The 21,516-nt window shown below is 44.9% G+C and overlaps 1 protein-coding gene across 2 annotated transcripts in view; it reads right to left on the reverse strand.

Annotated features, from left to right (window-relative positions):
• Positions 1–549: 549 nt before the first annotated feature.
• The window catches only part of LOC101157087 (phospholipid phosphatase-related protein type 4), a 34,744-nt gene continuing 13,777 nt past the window's right edge, over positions 550–21,516 (reverse strand). The window contains exons 2-11 of one of the 2 annotated variants that reach the window (XM_011486169.3): positions 21,125–21,310; positions 20,152–20,281; positions 17,676–17,871; positions 15,670–15,727; positions 15,406–15,579; positions 13,412–13,547; positions 12,127–12,355; positions 9,697–10,312; positions 6,119–6,272; positions 550–4,707 (exon numbers count right to left, since the gene is read on the reverse strand). In XM_011486169.3, coding sequence (XP_011484471.1) covers positions 3,839–4,707; positions 6,119–6,272; positions 9,697–10,312; positions 12,127–12,355; positions 13,412–13,547; positions 15,406–15,579; positions 15,670–15,727; positions 17,676–17,871; positions 20,152–20,281; positions 21,125–21,310 — 2,748 coding nt within the window. In that variant the 3' untranslated portion in view covers positions 550–3,838. Of the gene's footprint in view, positions 4,708–6,118; positions 6,273–9,696; positions 10,313–12,126; positions 12,356–13,411; positions 13,548–15,339; positions 15,580–15,669; positions 15,728–17,675; positions 17,872–20,151; positions 20,282–21,124; positions 21,311–21,516 lie in introns of both variants that reach the window. The other variant, XM_020710755.2, reaches the window with a different exon arrangement.

Below are 21,516 nucleotides of genomic sequence, written 5' to 3' on the forward strand. Positions count from 1 at the left end.
TCCTGCTGAGGAGAAGATTAGCTGCAGGAAGATATGGAAAAAAGAACGTTAGATCTCCTGTGAGTTGAAGAGAGCAGATGGAAAGGGGGCAAGGTTAGAGATTAGGAGAAGATTCAAGCTGTTTACGATGGTGTGGATGGAGAGAGGAATGGAGGAGAAGAGATCCTGACAAGAATGTTCTGGAGGTGGAGAGACTGTTAGAGAGGATGAAAGGAAAGGTGAAGAAGACTGTGGTGAGAGCAGCCATGTTGTTGTTCAGAGACAGAGCTGGAGGCAGCAGAGATGAAGATGCTGAGGTTCTCTTTGGGACCTGGATGGATCAGGAATGAATCCATCAGAGGAACGGAGCATAGATGTTCTGGAGATCCATGCAGGGAAGCAGAGTGAAACATTTTTTCTTGGATTTTACGAATATTTAGGATTCAGGCATTTATCTGGGAGAGAGGATGAAGGTGCTGCAATAAGGTGATGAAGAGTTGTTGAGCATCAGGCAAAGCAAATTTGAGAAAGCTAAAGACGGAACCAGGTTAAAGCTAACGGAGCCCAACAGACGGCTGGATATCAAACCTTTATTTAGTTACAGAAACACCAGACAACAGAAACATCAGGATGCTTGGCTTTGTCAGAACCACCTCTGTCAGGAGTCTTTTCTGCTGGTGGTCCTGCTGCTCCAGAGGGTCCCAGCTGCCGTCAGCAGAACCTCTGCCCATCTGGGCCGCAGAGTACAAAACAGCCTCCCTCCAGCACTCAGAGGTGGTTCACAGATACAGCACTCCAACACATTTTAGCATCGAAAACCAAAGAAGAATGAGAGCTTCGCTTAATAAAAACATATTCTAGAAAACGCCTTGGCTTCCGCCAGTCTACAGACCAGCTTTAGAGATTCAGGCTTCAGTCCAGAACCGCTTCATCTCAGATGTACAACTCTGCAAAAACATGTTCCATGTCAGAGAAGCCCTTTAAGAGGACTTATCAAAATTCGTCCTAATGAAAAGCTTCTCACAAAACCCAAATCTCAGAGCGGCGGCCTGTCCACGTTTAAAGGAACACCTACAATATCATAATATATATATATGAATATATTATACTCAATATATTATTATAAATAAATAGAATTGCCATAAATGCCACAATGCCTTAAAATACAACAAAATATGTTTGAAAATATTCTGCTTCCACTCTTTCGTACTCATCTCTATGAAGAAAAATTCACATTTTTTTAGATATTTGTGAATATGAAGGAAAGCGGCAAAGAATACATGCAGTTTTACCAAATGACAAAATGAAACATTTGAAAAGAGAAACAAATCACAGAAAAAAGATTCAATGATCTCACTCGATGTCAATTTCCTGTAATGTGCGACTAAAAGTGCAGAGAAAACCAAATAATTATTTAGAATTAAGAGCAAACGGTCCTAAAGGCCTAAAAATGGATTACATTCATTACAAGCCATCATCTGTAACAAGGACAGAATCAGAACCAGCTTCTCAGTTCTGCATGCAGTCAGACGGATGGACGGATGGACAGTGGACGCCTACAGAAGCGCCTGAACCACGAAAGGACTTCTGCGCCTCCACCACTGCACTTTTATACGCCTGCATTCATTTAAAAAACAGAGGCTCAATTTATTAATATATGGTAACGTAGAAAAATGACTAATAAAACACTCATTTCCATCCCAAACTGCTCTGAAATGTAGCCTTCCCACCAGCAAGCTGCTGACTTTTGCACAAAATTCCCTCATGAACCACAGTTTGTGTGTTAGAATGGTTCGTGCACGCACCCCTAGAAAAGCTGCTACCAAGACTGTTCCCCCTTTCTCCACAGTGAGCCTTCACTGTTCTGGAGCCGGCGGCACCGTCCGAGCGAGCTCTGGGATGGCTGCCATGTCAGCAGGAGGATCTGTGAGCATCTAAGGCTGAAGAGGCTGGACTCAGAGGAAACAGGAGCTGGAGACAGAAGCAGCTCCTCTCTGTAGCATGTTTGAAACCAAAAACCTCATCACTCACATTTGGGTCACCCTGCAGACCGTCAGTGCTGATAAAACAGAAAGTCGTTTGCTGATCGGACGTTTCTCTGGCAGCATAAAGCTCTAATCATGTTAGGTAGTGGAGTTGGGTAGATCCTGGTGCGGACTATAACTCAGATCATCTCTCTCCAGCTAGTTTGTGAGATGAGATGTTGCTTAATGATTTGGTTCTCAGTTCGATCAAACTTGCCTGAAGCGCCTAGATAAAGCTGTTCCACCTCAGCTTTGAACAATTCTGCTAAATACAAACCAGTTCCCATAAGTAATTGTATTTACATAAAAACATATGATTATCCTTTCACATCAAGCCATGCGATTGCCATGACGACTCACAACCAAACTTGCTGCCACTTATAAAGGAAAACTCGTACGGATCAGAAGTATCTGCGTTTCGGATCGGATCACTGATTCTGTGACCATTGGGCTGAACCATCAGCATTCCACGCCTTCTATAAACCTTTTGGAAGAAACTAAACTCATCCAAGTTGAACCTCTCCAGATTGACCACCTGTACCCTTTCTCTGAACCGGGTCAGGCTCACAGCAGCAGAACCGGCAGAATCATTCCCAAGCACCAGTCTTTCTGTGCTCCAACCAGCAGACCTCCAGAACCGCCACAAACCCACCGTAAAAGCCCCCCATCCCCACACACACCATGTCAGCCGCAAGTTAAGAGAACCTCTCAATAATCCTGACGACAGTATGGTCTGAACCTGTGATTAAAGCAGGAAAGACACGTCTCTTTCTAAATTCTTTCAAAATAAAAGCATGTATAAGTGGCACATTAACTGTGTGGCTCACTGGGGGATCCTGGGGGAATCCTCTTCATCGTGACGCCCAGAGAGCTGATGAAGAGCATCCAAACATCCACACACCAAAACCTTGACATTTAAGCGTGAACTTGTGCGATCACTAGCTATTCTTTGACTCTTTCTTGATGATGGGATGTCACACCAACCTATCACAAATTGTCTTCGTATGTAAATGCGTCTACGTGTCTAACACCCCCCCCCCCCCCCCCCCAAGAACCAGAGAATCCATTACTCCATGTAAACGTCATAAATAGATACAAACTGTAAAAAAAAGTATCTTAATGTTGTCCCAAGTGTTGTCTTGACTTCTCCACAAAGTGCACTTTTTTTCTGACAGCTGAGCCTCAGAGCTTCATGTCTGCTGATGGGGTGGGGGGGTCAATAACGCACATCCACCATATGATTCCAACACAAACACAACACCACAATGCTGCTGAAGCCCTGATGGGCTCTCACTCATGTTCCCTTTGGGGCAGGATCTCCGTCAGAACCTGCAGAAGCCTGGTGTCCTGCCCCCTGTGTGTCAGAAGGCAAGGCCGTCCCGATCACAGCTGAGGCGAAGGAGGAGTTCTCCATTCAGATCCCCACTGGACGGTTGACAAGGACAAATGAAACCCTCAGGTCTCTTCTTGAGTTCAGACCATCAGGTGTTCAAGCAGATCTTCAAAGCAATCCTTAATTTAAAAAACAACAAAAAAAGGCCGATTAACAGAAGAACATCACAGTGAACCCTGGCTGTGGTGAAAAAGACTAGAGGCAGAGCCGGACCCCCATCATCCAGAGTGCATCTGCCATAAACCAGCCTCATAGTAGGTTTGAACCAGTCGTGATGTTGGTAAACCACGATTGTAAAAACACTGCAGCCTTTCTGAACATTTAAGGGGAGGTGGGAGTCAAACCCTCCACCTCTGGGCTGACTGTCAATGAAAGATGGATTCTGTGTCGTCTCAGTTTATGCCCATCAGCCCACGTTGGATGTTTTAATCTCACACCTGGGTCATTCTTTATAAGCCAGCCCCAAGGTCGGGGGTGGGGTGTGAGAGAGGACAGGGCGGGGTAAGACAGGGGGAGGAGTTGGGCTTGGTCGTCCATAGACCCCCTGCATCTGCCTGGTGGGGTAATTGGGCTGGATAGGGTTCTCTTGGAAACTCCGCAGGTTTTCGTGGAAGCGGGTGGAGCTGTCGCAGTCGGTGCGGTGGTTGTTCGGAAGGTCGGGGGTGGGTCCCCGCTCCTGGTTGTTGGCAGTCGTGCTGCTGTTTTTCCTCCTCAGGGTAGACTCCCGACTGGATGAGGCTACAGACTGACAGTCGGAGCCTCCGTCACTGCTGGTAGCTGCCACTTCCACCGGGGTGACCCTTATTGTGGTGACACCCTGCGGGTGGGGGTGGAAGGGAGGAGCTAAGGGGACCGTGGGAGCAAAGGACACGTTAGAGCCAGAAGAATTGGGGTTGAAATTAGGATGAGCGCTATTAAAGTTTGGATAATTGGGATTGTTTTGGGTATAGTTGGGGTATTGGTAGTTATTGTTGGGGTGGAGGGGATGTGAAGGATGCACAACGTGAGGGTGGTTGGTGTAGACCCCTCCTCCTCTGCTTTCACCGCCACTTTCACTCTCAGACTCAGTTCCTGTGACGCTCCTTCGACCATCTGCCATGCTGCCATCCCTCAGAGAATCGCAGCTGTCCACATGTCTGTTCAGGTTGTTGATGACGAAGGTTGTCTGCCGCAGGGATGACCGTTGCTCAGGGGGTTTCCATCGCCATGAGCCACTTCCATCTGTGCTCGGGGGTCTCACTATGGGTTTGTGCTGCCGGGCCTCTGGGTGGGCATCAACACGTACTATACTGCCAGATCTCTCCAAACCTCCTACAAAAGAAAAGCAAATTTACAACACCGTCGTCTTTGGATCCAAACAGGTCATGGTGAATCAGCTATATGTATCCCAACATGGCTCCATTCACAGGCTTCCACAAATCTAAATCCCTGTAAACATTAGGTGCCATTCCTTTTGTTTAGTGGTGGCGTTGCCAAAAAGCTGATAAAAAGTCAATACTGCAGCATCTGTGGAAGTGTCAGCAAATTTGTCTATACAGTTATTACAAGCCTGTAGGAGCCAGTCAGGTAAGGTGCAATTGTCTTTTATGCACCATGCACAAGTTGCCGCACCACTGTACACATGCATACATTAAAACACTCAAGGCTGTCAAGTGTTTGTGTCAGGTGTTGCATGCTGGGAAAAACTGCTTGGTTTTAGGCTCTAGCCACAAGATGGCAGAAAAGTCCATCCATCCATTTTCTTAACCCGCTATATCCCTTTTGGGGTCACAGGGTTGCCGTAGCGTTTCCCGGCTACTGTTGGGTGAAAGCGGGGTACACCTTGGACAGGTCGGCAGTCTGTCCCAAGGCCACACTATCACCCCCACATTTATACCTTCGAACCAGGGCCTTCTCAGGCAAGATTTACTGTATATGTCAGCAGATCATGGCTAACACATGACCCAGTGAAAGTCTGTCCTGGTTAAAAGAGTTGCATGTTTAGTGGAAAGTGCTTTACCGTCCCATTCAGACATGAACACACACTAATGGTGGCTCTGCTGCCCATCACTGGCGCCAACCTATAACCACCAGGAGCAACGTGTCTTGCCAAAAGACACTTTGACAGATGGCGGTGTGGTCTTCCGAGCAGAGGTTGACCGCTCTACCTCTGAACGACGGCCTCCCCAAAGAACCTGAAGCCCTCGAGCGCCTGGGCAACTATTGTTTTACTGGTCCAGCTCCACTCAAAAGGCCTGTTTTCACTCGGATGAGCTCGTTCTCACTTGACCTGACCCGCTAACTGCTGACACATCTTTGCTGCACCGCTGCAAATTTAGCTGCAGCCTTTACAGATAACTGCTGCGTATCGCATATTCTCCTGCCATGATTAGCCGAGGGTAGAGAACGGAAGTCCATTTTAAAAATAGTGTAATATGTCATCCAGCAGCTGAGTTTCATTCAGTTGCCCTTGTTTCCTTCCAATACGGTACATGGTGACACAAGTGTACCCTCCACAGCTTTGGAATTCTTTGGGTTGTTTTGGCGCCACATGTGGTTAAGGCTTTTATGACATGTGAAATATTGGATCCTGAAAATGAAACAGCCCAGGAAACAAAACGTCTCATGGTTGTTGAGTGTCAGGTTTGATCAGGATAAACTTCTCCCAGCCATCACTCTCTGATGAAAGGGCATTTACATTATTAAAATGAAAATAGTTTGACCGGCTGTCCGCAGTACAGACCTCCTCCAACTGCCCCGGTGGTGGATGCTGGTGGAGACGGGTCCTGGTCCATGAGTGCTCGGTACCGGATTGACCCTGTGCAGCTGACAGTGCTGCCACCGTCTTCTGACCGCGGAGAGTGAAGCAGCCCTTGCTGCTTGGATAAAGCAATCACCTGAAAAAGAAGAGTTTGCTTTAAAGCACCACCGATTTAATCTAATGGATTCAAGAAAAACATCAGAACAAAGCAAACAGACGTATAATTCAAGGTCATTAAGTCCTGATCAATCTAATCGGGAAAATCCAGATGATTCAAGTCTCATTACAGAAATCACGGCACACCGACCACAAGCTGATGAATCACAGCTTCTTCAGCCAACATCAACTCAATTTCATTCAATTCAAATAAATTCAAATAAATGACTCTTTAGGGGATCTACTGACTTTTGAGTTTTCCATTTTCCCTTGATCCCTCCCAAGCAATGAGTTTGTTTTCCCTAGAAAATTCTAATTTCCTCAGGAAAAAATAAAAAAACAGAAAACCTACTTTTCCTTCAGGAAACTATGGAGTCAATTCAGTAGGAAACAGAGTTAGGTGTTTGTCATTCGAAAACCAAAAAGGAGATTTAGAACCCCTAATTTATTAAGTATACTTTAGCATGAGTATAGCAAGTATACTAGACCATGTTTGTGTAGTACAAGAAGTACACTAACGAAATACTTCGTCAGACCAAATTGGAACTTGGGACAATATATAGATACCATATAAAAAGTTAACCTTAAAGTATACTGCCTTACTTTTAGTATAGACTAAGTACACTTGTAGTACACTTAATTAGACTACTTTTTGGTATGAGACATTATTTGTTTTGCATGTGCGTTGTGTGCGCATGTTTGTGCAAACATGTTCATTCTACACTCTGAGCGTAATTACCGGTAAATTAAACGCACCCGATTATAAGCCGCACCCACCCATTTTCACGTGTTTAACTACTTTCATACATACACAAGCCGCACCGGAGTACAAGCCGCATGTACTATTCAAAATTGTCATCCTGACAAATCACATTCTGACTCCCAGAGTAAGTGTGATGCATTCGCATTCTGTGGGTGAAGCTAGCATTGCCTCAGGCTCATGCATTTGAGTACACCTACATCTGCCAAACAGCATGGACCTCTATTCTGTTCACAAGTTCCTCAGTTATGGTTTTTTTATTTTCTTTTTTTAGTTTTTTTTACTTATTGACAATCTAGGTATCATACATAAAATTACTAACAGTAACCATATAATCAACATTACATCCCTCAGTTATGATGAGGAAATTTACATCCGCGATCCCCCATTTCCCATGAGTCTTAGGGGCTAAAGGCGGGGCCAACGCCCGGCTCGCCACATTGTTGTACGTGTTTAAGAATAAGCAAGGAACAGCAGTGGATGGAGGGGCGAACGGAAGAACAGCTCTCCTTCCGCTTGTGTCGCGGCAGCGTTATGGGAGTAACAGGGCTGGTTAAAAAAACACACCAGTAAAATAAAGCAGCGGCGACTGAAAAGCGCGCGCCTCAGTGCGGCGCGTGCGTCAGAAGTTTCTTTCCACAACAAACACTGTTGCTCCGCGGACGCCTCTGCGCTCCGCGCTCGCCAAGCGGGCTCTTTGTCTCCCCTTCCTATCTTCTCCAAAACCCCTGGCCAGGGCGGCTCCAAGGAGGAGCGCTTCGTCCCCATTCTGCGCTGGACGGAGCAAATTGTGTCTGTGCAGAGCAATCGGACTTAATACTGTACGTTTTGTGTATGAGGGGCGGATGCGTTGTTACGTGTGGGAGCCTTCAGACTGCCATCGGCCCCGCAGCTCACACGACACGCAGTCTCCAGCTCACACGGAGGCTGTGAGCGTTTCAATGCAAAACTCCGCTCAGTCCTTAGAAACCGTTAACACGACCACGTCAATTTGTGTTTTCAGTCGTGTCCCGACAAAATAAAGGCTGATGTTATTCCCACATATTTACGTGCAGCCAGCCGAGTCACTATGACTCTGATGTAAATTCACTCCTGAGCATGCGCTGTTCTCTCCGTCACGCAGCTGACCGGCTTTTCCAAACCCGTTGGTGATGGTGGAGTTTTTTCACGCTGCTTTTAACGATTGCTTTTAACTTGAAAGCGTCATCATATTGTAGCGGCGATCACGTGCACGTTGGGTCTAATGGCACCAAAGGATTCTGGGATGCGGCCGGGCATGCGTGTTTCTTTTTGTTGAACCATGACTGAAGTGTCTAAGACCTGAAGTCAACTCCATGCTGTTTGGCTGCTGATAGGTGTGTTGAAAAACAATTGACTTGTGCTTGATGTTAGATAGAGAATTCAAACCATTCACTGAGTCCGGCAGCCAATTAAATCCATAAATCAGCCGCGTCACTGAATAAGCCGCAGGGCTGTAAGCGCAGGAAAGAAGTAGCGGCTTATAGTCCGGAAATTCCGGTATAATTGTCAGAAAGGAGGCAGAAGAAGCTCCAAAATAATTTGAAGGCCTTCTGGACACAGAGTGAGTTTAAATTCATATGTTCTTCATATAAATACAAAGAAATAAATCCCATATAAATATTTGGTTCTTATTTGAAACATGTACTTCTGAGGAGACCCTCATCTTAACATGACCCAAGCTTCCTATAACCCTTGTGCTATCTTAGATGACCCCACCCTTACATTGACGTGTTCTCCCTACCATGACAAAGGTGGTTAAAGGTGAAGAGGATTTCATGTAATCCATGGACACCAGTGAAGATCACAAATCATTGAAGAAAAAAGGTTAAGCGCACTGTCTAGTGGGTCTAGATGACCAAACTCCCTATGTTAAAGTGCTTAGGATAGCACAAGGGTTAAACACATTGGACATGCCTCGTTCAATGTTTTCTACCCTGTAGTTCATCATCATTCCACTAGGGGCAGTGGAATGACTTTTTTTTTCTCATTTCAAAACGGCTGCTTCGATGGCGCCTCGAAAATATTTTTGGCGGGAAAAGTTTGGCTAAATTGTCAAAACATTATGGTGAGAATAACTCAAGCTATTGATTTGTCAAATGACCACTTGCTGTGTTGAAAAATTACAAGATGTGTTGATAGTAAATTATTTTTAATCAATTATCAACAACCCATCGTATCATAACTGATACTATCTCTCAGAAGAATATGATACTTTTTCTAGATTTGATCAAACTAATGGTTCTTAAAACATCTCAATTCCAAAATGTTTATTTTCGATCTAAAATCAAGCTTCAGTAATTCGTATGTAATGATAAATATGAATTAAATACTTTTAAGGATAGAAAGTGTCAGGGAGTTCCAGCAGGACTCCCACCCTTCCCCAGGCTTCATCAACACCAGAAAACAGGCCATGCATGCCTGAGTAAGCAGACACTAACTAACCATTTATTTGGATGATCTGTGACCATCAATCTGGTCAAACTGACAATAAACTAAAACGTTTTCTGTAGAGAACATAACAGGTAAGTTTTGATCCTTTAACGTAAAATATATATATAAATATAAAACAGCTTTGGGATCTCGTGAGCAGAAATGATCATGTTGAGGATGAAGAATAATGGACCTGCATGAGACGGGGCTGTCCTCCAGCGCTGAGCGGCCTGCAGGGGATGGTGGTCTTTTCTGTCACTCTCAGCCATTTTTCCCTCACTGACCCGCCCCCGTCCATGATGCTGTCCTCTGACTCGCTCTCCTGATCCTTGCTGGAGGGGTTCTCCTCCTCTGGGATGTGGACCAGCTGGGAGGATCCGGGCCGTGACTGGATGGAGACTCTGGCCCCCCCTGTCATTCCTGTGCTCCCATTATGAACCATGTGGTTATGATTGCCTGCAGGCACTGAGTTTGCTGCCAGTTTCATATACTGGGCTGGAATGTGGGCCCCGACACGCATCTCTGACTCCTGAGGTCCGGATGAGGACATGTGGGCTCCTCCGCGAAGCTCCATCTCTAGGCCCATGGCAGACGGTTCGGAGGAGCAGCGCAGATCTATGTTTCTCTGAGGGGAGGAGGAGGAGGATGGCCGTATTCCATCCATAACCTGCAGGGACAGCTTCCTGTTGTCGTTTTTGTTCTTCCACTGGCTGAGCAGCTGCTTGGATCGAGTAGAGTCCATGGAGGCATGGGTGGAGGCGTGACGTCGAGGAACACGACCCTCCTCAAATGAGGAACCTCCATGGGACCTGGAAGAAAGCAGAAGCAGAGACGTCCATGTTCAGTGTGCGTTGACGTCTCTCGGCCATAGAGGAAAGAAGGGCAGTTTGGGAACAAGAAGGGCAGTTTGGGAACAAGAAGGGCAGTTTGGGAACAGCTCCCTGACTGTTCCCAGAGTTTGGAGCTCTGAACCAAGCAGAAAGTACCATGCCTCTCAGCTAGGCAACTGTAGCAGACCCATTGCAGGGTACAATGACAGCCTGTGCCACGCTGCCCCGATCCACTTGTAGGAAGGAGCTGGGCGGGCATCACCCCTCAAGGAGCAGGCCAGAGCTCCTCTGGACGGGACTCGATCACTCTGAAGTGCCCAACGGACCAAAGCCACCCATGTGGCTCTTAGTGAAAGGTCCAGTTGTCCAAAGACCCCAGCCGCATACCCATCGGTAACATCCCCAAACAGTACGATCGCTTCTCTTTCTGAGTTGTGACCCTGAAGAATTGTGCGGTTGGACTGTGATCATTTCTCTCAGAAAGGAAGGTCCAGTGTTTTCTTCTCCTAAGAGGGATAGTAATGAAGGCTGCCGTCCTTTTCAGTTTGCTGAAATCAAACATCCATTTCAGAGGAGACACTGAAATTGATGATAAATGTTTTTTGTGTTTGTAGAAAATGCTGTTTCAACAACCAGCTTCCCCCTGAAATCTCTGGTTTACACAAATAACATTTTGTTGTGTTTCCAGTAGGAAGCCTTTTCCTTTGTATCTTAAACTCCATTTTCTTATCTAAATGTGTTGTCTGATCTGTCCATGTTTTGAAGACAGTAGGTGAGTTATAAGGTGCGTCTCCACACGTTTGCATCCAACAGACCAGAGCAGTAGAGACAAGCAGGGATTTACAGTTATTGTCCATCAATCAAAACTACAAATATGTTTGAAGATTTTAATTTGAGGGTGTAAAGGATTCAGGATGTGTCACCTGACGTCTACTGAACACCTTGAATGTCAGCAGGAGGAGGATGGAAGGCCTGGGAAAATGAGCTCCTGGACCTGGAAACTGTCTTTTTAGGCAACTAACATTTTTTTAGCTTCCAAATAAGGTCTGATCCTCTGGTTCCAGGAGTGAGAATCAACCAAAGATCTTTACAAACATCTGTTAATCACCCTATGATCAGCAGCCTGTAGACCAGGGGTGTCAAACTCATTTTCACTGAGGGCCACATCAGCATAGTGGCTGTCCTCAAAGGGCCAGATATAACTTATACACGTAACTAAATGTAATGAAAAATAAATGTAACTACTCCTTAATGTTAAATAACTCATTGTTTATTTATTATAACTTTTTAAAGTGACAATTACAGTTGCATAGAAAACATATGTTTGCTTATTACTCTAGCATAAATCCTTTTAGATTTGATTCTGTCAGGTTAGGTTTTATAGACAGTGTTTAAGTCCTAATGTATAGTTGCCCAATCCCATATTTCAAGCCTGATTCCTCATATGAATAAATACACACCAATTTCTATTTTTTATTCTAAGAAATTAAAAACTTTTATGCTCTCGCGGGCCACATCCAATGACATGGAGGGCCACATTTGGCCCGTGGGCCTTGAGTTGGACAGATGTGCTTTACAGCTTTAACCCCTTTAAACCTCCGACATGTCCGACCAAAGTTACATTACATCAGCTGAAGGGTGAGGAGGTTGAAGCTCAATGTTGTTTTTATTCTCACAATAACTGTAGATTCAGGAAAAGAAAACAGTAAACCAGGCTTTGAATATTTCTCACAGACCTTAATAAACTGATTTGCTACGCTGCATGGAGGACACAGCAGAGTTTCATGACCGACCTTGGCAGTGTGCTGCTGTTGAAGTTCATCATGTTGTCCCGGTTGCCCAGTGGGCTTGATGGAGAGATGACCTCCACCTCAGCGCTGGCTCTCTTCAGGTTGCTCAGAGAGGGTTCTCTGTAGGAGGAACTGCGTGTCAGGATGGGCCCCGTTTGCTCATGTGACAGGATGTGGGAGGACGTCCTGGTTATTATGGGCTCCGGTTGGCTGGGACCCAGGGAGTGGTGACCTATTACAAAATTATAAAGTTCACAATATGAACACCTGTATGAGGTTTGAAACAATACTTTTAAAAGTCTGATTTTCTCTTGCTGTAAATTTGTTCCTTCATCTCCACCAACTAACCGGTAAGACGTCACTGGCCTCAGGCAACTAAAGCGGGGCCCAACCCTGTGTTCATGTCAGACTGAGGCAAATCCTTCAACAACGTTGGATCATCCATGAGTCCTGCAGCCCACGGTGGATCGCAGGGCTCCGCCCCCTCTGTAGACCCACTGCCCAGGCTCATCCAGAGCCCAGGTAGTTTCAGTGTCCAGAGGCCAGACTGTGATGGGGTTACCCCCTGTCACAGGTTACCGCCCTCACCAATATGACTTTGCAGAGGGTCTGCAGAGTGGCTATTCTATCAGATATTATGGGCTTGTCCAAGGAAGGCAAAGCCAAGGGATGAGGGAGAGTTCAGTTGACCCAGAAACTTCTCAGTGTTCTCCAGAGCAGCTCAACAAGATCTTTTTGCAAAACGTTGGGAACCTGTTTTGTTAACCGCCTCACATGAACCCGGATAAGCAGAGCTGCCTGTCTAACAAAGGAACTGTAATCCAAACCCAAGGACCAAAGACCTCTGCATACGTCATTTAAAACAAAGTTCTTACTAATAAAAATTCTAATAGATTAGATGACCAACGGCCTTCCACAGCAACAAGCTCCAAAGTCAGATGCATAAAGCTAGCTATCTAAGCTACAAAAAAATCCAAAAGACCCCTCTGTGACCACAAAAGATAATATCTAGGGGGGTTTGCATTGTACTTTCCATGTGAAGAAGTGTCTGACTCAACAATACTTGAAGTGCCGACAACATTAGAAAGCTTTGTTTTAATTGAACTTTCCTAACAGCCTCTTAACAAGAGCTGAGTCATGTGTTGAAGCCGCTCCAGTCGAGGCCTTTGACCATCATCTGTCCAGTCCTTTTTAAACGACCTGGTCATGTCATTTGTACATTTGTACTTCTTTTTCTATGATTTTTCCTGAAAATCCGTCCAACACTGGAGATGTCGCCGGGCTTCACCTGGATGACTGTTGCTGACTGTTGCCTGGCTGATGTTGTGTAAGGACGAGAGAGGCGGCTCCCTCAGAATCGGAGGAGACAGTCGGCTTCTGGAGCGATCTTCACTTGGCTGAAAGTTTCCCACAGCGTACACACCCTGCACACAAACACGGCAAGACAGACGCTCAGTGGCCTCTTGTTAACCCACACTGTGACTTCACGTCAGGATCAAACCAAAGTCCTGCCTGAAGGTGGATGATAAGAATTCTCTTGGGTTAGGTGATCATCTTCAGAATAGATGACCTCATAATAAAGACATGAAATGTGAAGCAGAGCAGATTTTCTCTGAAGATTTTTCCCCCTGAAATACTTTTCCTGAGTGGATTTGGACCTGCCCCCCACTTCATGGCAGATGTGACCCTCATGTCTGATGCTGCCAGAGGCCTGAAAGCGTGGAGACGGAAGGTTTTACTCACAAAAACTTGACAGTGATCTCTTCAGGAGAACTGTGAGAGCAACCTAAGCTCCAGGAGAAGGCCCTCGCTAAAAGGGTCTGTTTTGTTTTCAAATGCAAGCCCCCTTTTAAAGGGCCTATAACATTTTTGAGCTTTTAAGCGTTTTGTAATGTTCATTCCTTACTAAAAACATCCCCAAAGTGGTATTTTGATCCATTCACGCATTTCTGAGAATTCCTCTAAAAACCTGCTCTCTGAGCACCAGCCCCTCCCAATCCATGAAAACGAGTGGGTCCTCACATTGTGACATCACAAATTGGGGAACCACCCCTTCCAGGAAGAGTCTGCAATGCCAGCCCCGCCCCCTGGCTAGTAGTGAACGGCTAAACGCTTTCCTTTCATGTAAACTATATGAACACCCATCTTTGTAAAAGTTCAGATGTTTGTCTGTTTTCTTTGACGAAACAGAGACACACTGCCGAGGCTGTCTGTAAGCTGACGACATGAAATGGGCGGCACCCACACAGAGAGAAAGGCAGAGCATCAGAGTTCAAGTCTTCTTAATTCTGGATGGGAAAAGGATTCATTCGTCTTCTATAATTTTTGTTCCTTTCGGGGTCACGGGGCTGCTGGAGCCTATCCCGGCCACTTGTGGGTGAAGGCAGGGGACACTCTGGACAGGTCGCCAGTCTGGCAGGGCCACAATCACACACATACACACTCACACCTAGGGACAATTTAGAGTAATCAATGAACCTATGAATTATGTTTTTGGACGGTTGGAGGAAGCTGGAGAAAAACCCACGCATGCACGGTGAGAACTCCACACAGAAAGGACCCCATTGATGTTTTGGTTCAGGTACCCCAGCCGGGCTACCTGCACGGTACCCAGCCCTTTAGACAAGAGAAACCTGATGTGTGGCAGGCGTTCATACGGCCCTTTTGTACGGAGCTCTGCACCGCTGTTCTGGGATTTGATGGTCTGGGTTCCTCAAAGTATACATTTGATAATCAAAATTTATAACCACATGAATTAAATGGCTTCACACACAGCCACAACGTATATTTTTTGCACGAATGAAAATTGATCATACGTGAATATATGTGGAAAAAGTGAGAAAAGGTTTGGTCTTCACGTGAAATTTTCCCGTACGTGTCACAAATGAACCATGTTAAAGCCACGGAAGAAGTCTGAATAAATTAATAACACATAAATCAACATAGAACATGAACCGTGTGTGATTATTGCGCTGTTTATGTGCGATTCATTTCACTCGTGTGTCAATTACAAAACTACAAAACGCAATATGTGCACCGTATGTGAGAAAGTTATACATCGGTGGTTCATGCGTGAAAGGCCTTTCAGATAACGTGGAACGGTCGTGGAAAGACACAAATTTGTGTGTGCACAAATCATGCACAATTGCATGAGATTGACCTAATAATTGTGTATCAACTGCGCAATATACGTTAACGGAGTTATTCTCAACCGACCAAAAATGCTGAAAATGTTGGTAGTGGCTGTGTGACACGGCCTTCGGGAAAGCAGCGAGCTGATACCAGGTAAACAGCAATGGCAGCTCCCAGCATCCATCCACAGTAGACGTCCACAGGGTGGTTCCTGAACTGGATGATCCGGGTCAGTCCCGTCAGGATGGCCAGTATGACAAACGAGAAGACCAGCAGCGGCTTCAGCAGCTTGGCTGAGTCTGTCAGCACCGTGTTGAAGTACATCTGAAAGAATCCACGACATCAGAACAAATGAGGAACTGTTGACACACAACTCTGTCTCCAGTAAATGTCATTAAAACAAAAACCACTCACGGAGATGTAGACGGCAGCAAAGGCAGCCAGTGTGGCATGCTGGGAAGGGAAAGACTTTCTACAGAGGCAGAAAAAAAAATGCTTAACATTCACCTGCAACAGAACTCCTCAAATGACCTTTAAGGAGTTTTAAAGTGCATGTTTGGAGGTGACTCCATCCTAACAGGTGTTTAATAAATGCAGCAAGAATAGCTTATATAAACAAAGTCAATAACTTCACCTCGGGCAGATGGTTTGTCAGGAGAACATGCAGCCCTTCTCTTTCATCTGCTGACAAAGGGCGTTTTCTAAAGGGTCATTTTTGTTTTTATGTATGTTAATGAACCTCATACTGTCCTGAATTATGAAAATAGGCAAGAAAAACACAGCTTGCAGAGGCGATGATTGGTTAACAGGGATAAACTGAGCCAGCTTCAAACAGGAAGTGGAAGAATTTCCTTGTTTCATCTCGTGTGTGTTTGTGTCAGGAAGACCCTCATGCCTGGGTCTGGCGTTCATTGGATTTAATTTGACGCGCCTCCTTCAAGCCGGACTAAATGATCCTAAATCTGTTTTGTAAAAGGTTCTTATACGTGAGCCACATGGAAGGATTTTCAGAATAATCCTTTGAGAGGGGTAAGAAAATGACATTTTTTCTGCACACTAGTCCAACCAAGGTGAGATTCAGCTACCTGGAATCCGTCAGGTTTAGGAAACAGATGATGGATCATGACAGTGAAATAAAGGAGGGTGTTTCTGAAGAGGAAGACCATCTTTTTCTGAATCTCATCCTTCTGATTATGAAACAAACAAGGATCCTTTCTCTTTATTTACACATTTGGCAATGCTCTCTGCATAAAGAATGGGAAAGAGCGCTCCAGGGCCCATTAGGACGCCAGTGACCTTTGTGACAGACATGAGTCAACTTTTGAGCTGATTCATCCTTAACTTTAAAAAAAAGGCTAACTTAAAATGTTGGTGTGTTTTGGGAAGAAGTGGATGGAGGTTAACAAAATGCATTTTTAGGGGGGGTTATGAGTCAAAGGATGAATTGATGTCAAGGTTAAATAAACTTTAAGATAATCAATGTTCTGTAAACTATTTTGTAGAAAGGTATTATAAAGTGATGATAATCCTCCCTGAACAATGAGTAAAGAACTGTCAAAGTACAGAAGTTAAGTAATATGAGCAATGTTATAAATGGATGTTAAAACAGAAGACATGGATGAAATTGAGAGATCAGATTTTTGTACATTGCAGAGCTCTACAAAAGCAATGGTATTAACATCTACATGTCTGGGTTCATTACATCATTCAGAGACTTTTTTGTACGGTAAGCTTGGTCGTCTATTGCAGTAGCTGCATATGAATGATGGTCGCTTTCAGCGGTACTTCCGTCTCTCTGTGACCCAATTTGAAGACTTGCATTCCGGCATTAATCCCAAGAGGGGAAAACTTACAATCAAAAAAATTTGAGGAACTTTTCAGCATTGTCTCGATACAAATGAGAAAAAATCACAAGGTTCAGGAGGAGAACGATCAGATTCTTCTCCAGGTTTGATCATACATGACACATTCAGCTACAGCGCCCTCAACACATATAAGTCACACCTGAGTATAAGCCAAACAATGCAAAAACGCAATTTATAATCTGAAATGTTACCTATTATCATTGTTTCTATGTAATACCAATATTCTAATGCATATAAATAAATGATAAAAGGGTTGTTTTCTGACACCTTCATAAAATAAACATCCGCTGCGGCAAGATGACAAAAAAAAATGCACATAATAGACCTTACAAAAAATAAAACACGTCTTTAAGACAGACAGAATGAATTTCTGTTGGTAACTTGCAGAGTGAACATGAAGTGTGTAAAACTGATCATTTTGGCAGAAATCTGAACCATATCTTTGCTTGAAATGTGGCAAAGGTCACAGAACAGATGTCTTTAATGCCTTTTTGCTTTTCTTTGTAAAAATGAAGAAAGCGTCTAAAGGATTGCAGAGGGCTGCTGGAGCCTTACCTGCCAGAGTTGATGAGCCCTGCGTCCGGCCCGGAGCAGATGTCCTCCAGGATGAAGGCCTCATCGCAGGAGGACATGTTGATGTGTGTCAGGTTGGGCTTGCACACGTCCAGCCAGTACGGTGTGTGCTGACCAGTGGACAGCTGGAGAACGTTAGTGATAAGTGCAGTCATACACAGGCCGAAAACATGGACCCCTGCACAGAGAGAGCGTGTTCACAACACAACATACATGAGCACATGGGCACATCGACTTCCTTTCTCAGTCATTTACCATCCAATGATTTCATTACATTGTATTTGTGTCTGTCAAGACTCCACAAAGTCTGCAGATTAAAGAAATCTGTAACAAATACAATAATGGTGTCAGAATTTAGCTTGTTTTATTTGACTTTAATTCTGGATTTCTTGGTTCTTGTTCTGTTTTCAGGTTTTTTTATCTGTCCGTCACAGGCAGGTCAGGTTAGAGTGTGCAGTTATCCACAGCTGTCTTTATTTAAGTGAATGATTCTCAGTTTTCAAGTGTCTGGTTTTCAGGTTACATGCTTGGTGACCACTGTTTGTTTCTCCCTGGTTTCATAGATTTATCATCCTTTCAGTCAGACAACTCATGCAGTAATAATATTATTTATTTTCACATCTTTGTTTTGCTTTCATATTCCTTTAACTTTGCATTTCACATTCCTCTAGTTGGCATTTCACAGTCCTTTAGTCGGCATTTCACATTCCTCTAGTTGGCATTTCACAGTCCTTTAGTCGGCATTTCACATTCCTTTAGTTTGGCATAAGTCCATGAGACAAATTTCGATAAACTTTTGGGTAATAACTAGCCCTAACGGAGCTCACAGGTGGAAGCCGGGGAGGAGGGTGGGGTGAAAAACGCAGCTCTTCAGTAAAGAAGGATGAACAGCTTACACACCTGGACTTAAATAGGACGCTGAACAGGTGAGTTGATTAACTGAACCGCCCTAGGGGAGTCACCGAAGTGAACACCTGCCTGAGTTGCCTGCCCAAAATTGCTCCCAAGGTCGCTCACTTTAGTTTATTTATTGAAGTTTTTAGTTACTGCCAATGAGCCTAGTCTGCTGCAATTTTGGCTCCTTCACCACCAGCAGACAGGCCAAGGCAGGCAGAGTGAAAAGAAGAAAAAATGGCAGAACATTATTTTTATTCTGATGTCACACAGCTACTATGTACATTTTGTGCATATTGCACGGATGAAAATTGGTCATACGTGAATCTATGTGGAAAAAGTGAGAAAAGTTGTGGTCTTTACGTGAAATTTCCTCAATGTATCACAAATGAACCACGTTAAAACCACAAAAGAACAACACAAAGAACATGTAAATCTGCGCTTCATTGAATTTCTTCACTTTGACATTCAGAGCTCTGAGCAGAAGTCAAATCGCACCAGCACCACGGTCAGCGCCTGCAGTGGTCCGTCCTAGTCCTTTGGTTCGATTTAACGGCAGCCTCCTCTGATTTGCACCAGCTCTAATTAAGCTGCTGGGCGCCATCCGAGGCAGTTTGTGGGGGGGGGGGGGGGGGGGGGGGGGGGGGGGGGCAGAGACGGGGACCCTGAGCGGGAGTGGCACCCCCCCACTCAGTTTAGACTGCTGGAGGGGTGAAAGGTCGACCGATTTAAAGACCCGTTACATATTACACCAATCGTGCATGAACCGTGCCTGATTATTGTGCTGTTTATGTGCAATTTGTGAGTGGTTTGTGCATTAATAGTAATTTTATCAGGATATGTATATGCGATATAAGATATAGTGTTAATGCGTGAAGAGTCTGTTGCAGATACGTGGAACGGTCGTGGAAAGAAACACATTTGTGTATGCATCTCACAAAAACCACGCACCATTTCCCAAGATTTACGTAATAATTGTGTATAAACTGCGTAAAATACGCATGAACTGCGTAATTCTCAACCGACCTAAAATTGTTAACAGCTCCAAACTGAATCCACGTAAAGACCCATCGGCAGAAACCCTCAACAAACGTGTGCGCACACCGACAACTGACGGACGCAAGAAACACTGATGTGTAACGTAAATCACGCATGAATCAGGAAAGAATTTAAAATGGAAAATGTGCATAGTGGCTGTTCAACACGGCCTTAAGGAAGCTGCTGCTGCAGGATGGGGGGAATTACAGGAACAGGCGACTGATGACACGTTTGACAAGTTTATGGATCAGAAACTCCTTAAGAGAAGACCATTAGCTTGTCATTGGGTGATTTCGCTAACAGGTGATGAGGCTGTGGACAAGGACATGGTGAATTGATGGAAGAAGAAGTGATGAAGATCACTTTAGGCCAGAGGATGTGATATGCAGCCATGCAGGCCTTTAACCGATCTGCTTTGCTCTGACTCACTTTGTATGGGTGCTGTTCTTGAAAACACTTTGAAACAGATTATATAGTATTATGGAGCACAAGTATTTCTCACAACAGCAAGTATTTGTCCTCCCACCTATGAAGCGCACAGCTCTTCGAATGTAGGAGTTGAAATTGCAGCCTGCAGCGTTGATGCTGGCTTCCGTCTGTGTGGCTGACAAGTTCCTGGACAGATAACAGTAGAGGATGGCTTCTCCAATCAGTATCTGAAGACACAACAAAGGAACATAAATGAGGGCTGCTAAAGATATTCAATATAGGTATTACAACATACATTACATTGTTGTCAAATAATGTTTTCTGTGTCCCACCAGAGGGAATTCCCTCAGCCTCTGCTGGACTGCAACAGAACATGCACACATGTTTCTGTTCACTCTGCACGGTTCGACCTTCTGAAGGCGCAAACTATATCAAAGAGCTTAGACTACCACTGCGCCACTGAAATGCACGTTTTTCAGCAAAATCGGCAGGTGGCCACACAGCGCCATTTGTAATCGGGTGGCAGCAGTCGCGTTTTTACATGCTTCGCGGTGACCGCTGAGGTTTTGAGAAAAAGTTCGTAATAAACAGCGACTGGAGGATTTTTCGACATCGCTCAGGGACCGCAGGCACATGTGGAGGTCGCGCGGTGGCAGTGACAGTCGGATGACAGGAAAGCAGCAGATAATTGACTGACAGGAGGGTCTCCAAGGTCCCTAAAATCTTCTGATGACTGGTCGATTTCAGACTGCCAACTGCCACCGTCCGCTTGTTAGAAATCAGACGGTGGCAGCACAAACTCTCGACGAGGGCTGCTGACATGGGCTGAGGGCCCGGTGATGACCACAGACCAATCTGGCGATTCTGACCACCGTGGGCCCAAATGGGAAGACGGCATTGAGAATGCACAAAACTCATGGTGTTGATGGAACCACAGCGACTCTGAGACCTTTGACGAATTGATGTTGAGAAGAGTACGAAGATTCAACTCATCTCCTCTGAGAACTGGTGGGTGAAGTCATTAGGGTTTGATCCGTATTTTTTCACAGCTTCATGTCTTATTTACTCACTGTGACGGTGGGAACTGCGAAGGCCAGGCTGAAGAGCAGCGGTAGTGGGCAGAGTTCCTGGCGAGGTGGGATGTAGGGCAGCGACAGACTACGGTCATTGCAGCTGTATCCAGAATGCACCGGCTGGAAAATGTCCGTCAGCTCCAGAAAATAGAGGATGACAACCGAGGAGGCGAGGATGGGAAGCTTCAGAAGAGTGAGAAAAAGCTCGTGAGGGCTAGCAGACAATAGACTTTTCATTTTATAACCAAAGAGAAAAACCTAAAATGCTGATAATAGTTCTGTAACGCAACTAGATTAGAGCTTGTCCATGTTCTATTTTAGAAATGATACCGTGTGTTAAATTAAAGCCCCTCTCACTAGTTAGAACTTGAACAACTTTTCAAAAGAGG

Source organism: Oryzias latipes, chromosome 17 (assembly GCF_002234675.1).
Source record: "Oryzias latipes chromosome 17, ASM223467v1".
NCBI lineage: Eukaryota > Metazoa > Chordata > Actinopteri > Beloniformes > Adrianichthyidae > Oryzias > Oryzias latipes.